The sequence below is a fragment of the Pseudonaja textilis genome, chromosome 6, assembly GCF_049901715.1.
Source record: "Pseudonaja textilis isolate UNSWEBS1 chromosome 6, rPseTex1.2, whole genome shotgun sequence".
NCBI lineage: Eukaryota > Metazoa > Chordata > Lepidosauria > Squamata > Elapidae > Pseudonaja > Pseudonaja textilis.
Genome location: NC_141995.1, coordinates 62,495,384 through 62,502,397, shown reverse-complemented (window position 1 = coordinate 62,502,397; position 7,014 = coordinate 62,495,384). Strand labels below are relative to the sequence as shown.

The 7,014-nt window shown below is 42.8% G+C and overlaps 1 protein-coding gene across 3 annotated transcripts in view; it reads left to right on the top strand.

Moving 5' to 3' along the window:
• Positions 1-464: 464 nt before the first annotated feature.
• BOD1L1 (biorientation of chromosomes in cell division 1 like 1) overlaps positions 465-7,014 on the top strand; it is a 65,973-nt gene continuing 59,423 nt past the window's right edge. For all 3 annotated transcript variants that reach the window (XM_026699997.2, XM_026699995.2, XM_026699994.2), the window contains exons 1-3: positions 465-854; positions 2,853-2,977; positions 5,194-5,384. In XM_026699997.2, the coding sequence (XP_026555782.1) occupies positions 585-854; positions 2,853-2,977; positions 5,194-5,384 (586 nt within the window). In that variant the 5' untranslated portion in view covers positions 465-584. The remainder of the gene's footprint in view (positions 855-2,852; positions 2,978-5,193; positions 5,385-7,014) is intronic.

Genomic DNA, 7,014 nt, shown 5'->3' with positions numbered 1-7,014 from the left:
AATGCAACGAAGCCTCAAGACACTGATCTTCTTTTTTACAAATAGGACCAGGGCAGGCAAGGGCGACAATGTGGGTCGGATAAAATCCTGAGCGAGATTCTTGTCCAGAAAGTCCCACAATACGGCCAACTCAGGGTCCAACATCGAGTACAAATGGCCCACAGGGAGTAGCACATCCGGCAGCAAATCAATGGGTCATAGGGCCACTGCAGGGGCAATTGGTCTGCCTCCTGCTCGCTGAAGACATCCGCAAAGTCTGCTAGTTCGGAAGGCAAGGACACTCCGGGTGGACTCAGCAACCGGCCTGGGCATAGCTGGTGGGTGTGGAAGCCACGTGTTACTTAAACACTTCCACACTGGCGGGAAATTCGGAATCCCCTGTGACGTCGTCGCAAGGGGCGTGGCTTAAGGAAGGTCGCCTCCTCCTCCTCCTCCTCCTCCTCCGTGTCGTCAGAGTCTCTTCCGGCTTTTTCCCCCTTCTGCTTCCGGGGTCGCTGACTGTGCGGGAGAGGGTGGAGCCTCACCGCGATCCCGGCTCGGAACCAGCCGCTGAGGGTGACGCCGCCGCCGCCGCCATTGCCATTATGTCCGGCAGTGGTGGCACCCTCGCCGCTCCTGCCGGGGTCCCCGCCGCCGCCGCCGCTTCTCCTCCCGAACAGCCACCTCCTCCACCCCCGCCGCCTCCCCCGCTACCTCCCCCACAACCGCCGCCGCCGCCGCCGCCGGGGAGCTCCGCGGCCACCGCCGCCGCCGCCGCCGAGCCGGAGCTGGTGTCGCTCATCCTGAATCGCCTCAAGAGCCAAGGCCTTTTCGACCAGTTCCGCCGCGATTGCCTGGCGGACGTGGATACCAAGGTGGGAAGCTGCCGTCCGTCCCCCGTCCCCCCCGATGCCGCGGCCCCACATTGCTCGCCTTCCCCGTTGGGCCCCCGTCCGCCAAGCGACCGTCGGGTGTGGGCGGGGGGGGATCGGAGGGGAGCTGGCGATTTTCTGGGGCATGCTTTTCCCCCGCCGTTGGGCCCGAAGAGCCCCTGGCTGAATGAGCCCCGCGCGCCTCGATTCAGCCCCCCCCCCCGCTTCCCCTTCTCCCCAAGCCAGCCCGGTCCTCTCCCCCGTGGGGGCAGCTCTGATCCCGCCGGCCTCCCGGGCCTGATTCCGGGCTGCTCGGTGGGCAGGTGGGCTCCGTTGCCTGACTGACCTAGAAGCCTTTTGCAAGCCTGGATAACTGGTTGCAGATGCGTTTTCTTTCTTTATAAAAAAAAAAGACAGGAAAAAAACCCCCGTTTAACCTGGCTGGGATTTACCTACTCCGAGTCTTCCCTATCAAGGGCAACGGGATGCCTCTGGAAGTTCAAAGGGAGCCTCTTCCCGACCAGGACATCTCAGAACAGGGACCTTGGATGGCTCTGGCTTAGCAACCGAAGTGCCTTGAATTGTGCTTTAAATCGGCTAAAAGCAGAGACGAGCGTTTCTCTTGCACTGTTGCTGGCAGACATAGTTATTATATTCAACTGTCTTTTCAAGAGCCCGGCTGGTTTATATTTGGGTCCTTAGAATTGGAGTTGTATGCAAAGTAGATAATTTCTGGACTCTTTTTACAACAGAAAATATTACAAAAGAGAATAAGTAAAAAATAATTTTATGAATTTTCTCACTCTTTCCTAGATATATTTGAACAACTTGTCTACTGCTCCAATTCTACCTTCAGTACGATGCTGCCTTATTTTACACACTAAATTTTAGAATTAGTGAAAAATACCAGTATTTTTATGCATTCAGAGTATATATAAGTATAGTGTTGTTCCAATGTGTCATGAAAACTATTTTGGATATTGTCGTGTAGTACTTGTGCTATTCTGATTCTAGGACCCAATTGAGGCTGGTCTTGGAAGTTCAAGTTTAGTTACTGAGATTGAAAAATAGTAAATTTCAACAGAACTAGTGTTTCATGTGGCATGAAGTAATTAACTGTTGTTGAATTATAAAAATACAGACATCTCAGTCAGCCTTGACAAAAATAGGACAATTGATATTACTCTTCATTTAAGAGTAAAATTAAGTTTTTCTTAATTTAAATATTTTTACATCAAATTATAAACTGTCTTGTGAATCACTTCGTACACTGATTGGATAAAAATACCTTACTTATGATTTAAGATCATTACCTATTGGACAGAATTTATTGTTGGACTTATTGTCCCAAAGGTACTTTTCAAAAGGCAACTGGACTTTCTTGGGGGTTTATTCCCTGAGTTCCTGAGGTAAAATGAAAAAGTTTGTTGGATGAGAAGCAAAACATTTTCAAGGGGAAAAAATCCAGGAAAGTCCTGTTTCCTTTTGGAAAGCATTTTTGTGACAATCATGACCTGGGTAATAATCCTTAGATATGTTGCAATTACTATAATCGTGCAACATGACTATCATAAAGGAATAAAGAGAGCAACAAATTGGAGCCTCCTTTAACAGAATTGATCTTTCTCAATATAATGGATTATAAAGGATGCCATGTCTTTGTAAAAATAAGACTTTGGAGAAAAGTTCTGGCTTGCTTTTTAGGTAAATAGCATTGGGCTTCTAATTACATTTTACCTCTAGGGAGCATTCAGATGTCAGAGTGTTTGGTAATTGAAATATTTTTCAGAACTTTGGGCAATGAAGGTTTTTTTAAGTCTGTTTTCTTAATCAGTAGTGTTTTTTTCCCTAGTAGATAAGCCTGGAATTATTATAGTGTATACTCCCTCTACTGTTTCTGTATTATTTTAAGCTAAGGTTCTTAAGTGTTTGTGTCCACTGATGAGAATGTGAAGAAATGTCATTCAAGGAGGCTTCACAAGGTATCTGTCTCTTTTTTAGCCTGCATATCAGAATTTAAGGCAGCGGGTGGACAATTTTGTCTCCAACCATCTCGCAACTCACACATGGAGTCCTCATTTGAACAAGAACCAATTAAGAAATAATATCAGGCAGCAGGTCCTTAAGTAAGTTTTACAAACTGTCCTTCTCTATGGCTCTGATCAACTGATTTGATTGGAAATATGCAGGATAAAATGTTATTTGATACATATGTAAATATTTGGAAGATCTTAGACACTGGTTAGGGTTCAAAAATGGCTACATTTCTTATTTTGAAATTCAGTGCGAATGTATGAGGCTGCTATTCAAAATAGCCGAAAATGTTTGGTAAGGAATGATAAGAGTAAAAATTCACCATAGCAAATATATTTCATGTAGCAATTCATGCACTGTACTTAATGAGAATATGGGAAATTCTGTTCTTACTGAAGCATCTTGTGTTTTATATATGAATGTCAGCTTTAAAAGATCATGTCTAGATGTTAACATGCTTAAAAGAAATTAATATTGCCCTTCATGTTTTTAATGATGTGGAGGTTTTTTTTCTCCTAAATGGTTTTTTTCCCCATTTTAACTTGCATTTAAGCAATTTGCAAGATTGTGGTATAGCTGCAGTCCCCAATCTTTACAGCTCCATGGACTTGCAGCAGTGGAAGGGGGTGGAGAGGATGGTTTTGTGCACATGCCCGCCACTTGCACAAATGGAGCTTTGCGTGCTCGCCCACCGCTTGCATGGCCCAGTTCTCAACAGACTGCAACCCTGTCCTGGGCCATGAACCAAAGGTTGCAGCCTCCTACGGTATAATACTGCTGGTGAATGAAAACGTAACTTATTTATAGATTTTGACGATTGAACATTCATTTGTATCAACCTACCAGTATAGCATTAAACTGATTTTTCTGAAGTAATTGAGGTTATTATAGTATGATTTTTATGATCTTAATTGATTTGTGTTTTTACTTGAATAGTTGTAATATATGGTCAGTGATCTCTAATCCACTGCCCAGAGCCTCTCTCTTAAGGGAAATGGGCAGTTTAGAAATAGGAAATATACATAAATTAAATTAAAAAATCTCATTTTCTGGGATGATATAAGGACTCTTCCTTGAGTGGGGGATTGGACTTTGAAGATTTCCAAGCTCCCTTCCGGCACCCTGATTTCAATGATGCTGAAACAGTACTTTAAGGATACATTAAATGAGACAGTGAAAATTTTAGAAAAGCAACAGTAATGCCTTAGGTGGACCCGAAGGACCATGAAAATTAATTATTGAGTCTTACTTTTTTATTATTTCTGAATACAATTTGCATAAATATTTGTTAGAATTATTCAACTATCAGTAATGTGTGATAAAAAAATAGATAGCCTTGTCAGCTGCTACAAAAAGAAAATCATTTTATTTGTGGTGTCTCATGGTGATTTAAGGAAATGCAAGTTATAATAAGCTTATTTTTTAGAAAAAGTTCATGTGAAAGAAAATATGCAGAAAATGAAGAAAATATTATTATACTTTCTTCATGAAGAAAAAGGAAACATGTAAAAATGCCGTGAGAGGAGTCAGTTCTCTTCAAGGAAAGCAAATCTGTATTAATTTTAAGTTTTGCATTTTGAACTACATTATATTGAGGGGTTTTTATATCTTCTTTTGATGGTTTTTATACCTCCCGGGCCCTGTTTTAGCTGGCAGAGGGTAGCAAAACAAACTAAAAACAAAACAGAAGGAGAAACATTTCCCCTTTTGTGTTTGAGATGCAAGAAGGGACAGGAAAGGGAAAGAGGAAGGACAAAGAAAAGATGGGAAAAGAGCAAGCAAGGAAAAATAAGGAAAGGAAGGAAGGCAGAAGAAAGAAGAATGAAGAGGAAAGGAAAAAGAAGGGAAGGAAAGAATGAAGGAAGGAAGGAGAATATAATGAGAGTGAGGGAGGGTCCGAGGGAAGTCCTGCCTTGGCCACAGGTGCCCCCGACACGAGAGATGGTGAGCTGGCCAGCCCCCCCCCCCCAGGTCAGTCACAACTCTGATGTGGCCCTCAATGGAGTTTGAAGCCCCTGATCTATGTGAATGAATTGAACCCCTTCCTTCCCCAATATTTTGCATTGTTTTTCCTAGGATATCTGGGAGTTCTCTTGAATTCTTCATTATATTATCTCGTGATATATGCAAATAATGATTCTTATCCACCTTGTAATCTTGTTAAGATTACCAAGAATGTCCGTAGACGAGACTCGCTATAAAATAGCATTAGTATATCCCTCCTCTTGCATAAATTATTATATTGATTGTGTCAACGTAATTGTGTTAGCTGTGATAGATAAGAAGTTACATTGTCATTTCATTTCAGATCTGGAATGTTAGAATCTGGTATTGACAGAATCATTTCTCAAGTTGTGGATCCAAAGATCAACCACATATTCAGACCACAGGTAGAAAAAGCTGTCCATGAATTTTTGGCGACAATGAATCACCAAGAAGAGACCAATCCCAGCTTTGCCCTGCCTGAAGAAAAATTAGAACCTTCTATTTTGCTGCAAGGTATTTCTTCTTTCTTCCCTTGGCAAAATAAATATGCTTTTAATTTTGGGGTTTTAAAGAGGTGAGTCTAAGGAATCAAAGAATTGAACCAACCAATTTCCAAATTAACGTGCTAAAGGGAAAAAACTTCTTATCCACAGAGGCTTTGATATTATGATATCTCTTTGGAGGCATCCCAACAAGCTGGGTTTATTTTCTAGAGATAGCCTTCCTTGGAAAACTGGTTTATGGAACGCTATTCCTGCTGCTGCCATTGTCTCAATTTTCAGAGTCAAACTACACATTTAGGAATGTGTATTGTCCCTAGAATCCTCTCTTTTTCACCAGATTGCTGTATCTCAAGCATTTCTCTTTTTTTTAACTAAATTCCAGTGCATCCACCCCAAAATTTCCTCAGTAACTTATTCTTGAATTCATGGGGATTAGGATATAGAAGATTCAAATAAAGCTGTATATCAGTCATTGACTGTTGATATTGCAGTTGAAGCGAATGAGGACTATATTTAGGCTATCAAAGTTACTGAGGGTCCATATCAGTCAGCGTGATTGGGCAGAGTGGAAGATAGAGTACAGGCAAAAAAAAAATGTGTTATTGCCTTATTCTTCCACCATCATCACTGTTGCATCATTCAAGTGATACGTTAATCGCTCATTTCTGAATGACCTTTTCTTCGGCCTATTCATACTCATTCCCAAAAAGATATTTAAGGTTTGCACCTGATGTTGCTCCCCTCTAACCAGCCTTCTCTCCAAGGTAGCCGTCATGGTTTCTGATGTAGTGTTGGAGAATTCGAAAATGATGTTCCTTAGCAACTTCTACTTGTCAGGGCTAACTCTTAACTTCCGGGTCTCTATGACAGTCATAAGACTTGAATATGTTGCAGAGCTAACGCATTAAGAAGGCATATTCTTGTTTTGAAAGTGATAATAGTTTTTGCTCTTTAATAAAATTTGGAGGTGAGATCTCACCTGCGTCGAAGATATTGTTAGGAGGATCTGCCTCAAGAGTTGTAGATTCTTGAATGCTGTAGGAATTTTCAAAGTCATAAGACTTGTGGTTTTGTTGAAGCTCTAGTCTAGCTATGGGGATGAGATGAGCACTGATAAATTCCTTGGATCTCAAGAGAAACAGTTTAAAGGTTAGGTGGTTAGTGTGATAGAAGTGACAGAAATCTTGGTACAAAGTTGATCAAATGTAGGTTAGAGCATATTATCTCATATTAATGAGGGGTTTAGGACATCTTAAGTGCCGACCCTTGGCACAGTTGTACTTTCCTCCTCCAGTGACCTTCTGCCAGCAATTGTCCATCGCCGGTGGCCCCCTGGCACCAGGGGAATGGTCCCCTTCATCCCAGCCCGTTCCCTGAGGCATGATTTTACCTGGGTGTTTTGCTGCACCAGACAAGTAGCTGCCAGCCAATTGGGGTGGGCAGCAAGGATGGTACTGAGGGGTAGTGCCCAATTGGCAGTGGGTGGGGTGAGCGAGGGGACTGTGGGGGCAAATGAGGTGCTATGGGAGCAGCACACAATCGCAGGGTGATCGTGGGGGCTATGTGGGTGCATTACATGATTGGCGATGGGCGGGGCAATCACAGGGACATGGGGGCAGCCCGCCATTGATGGCTGGAGG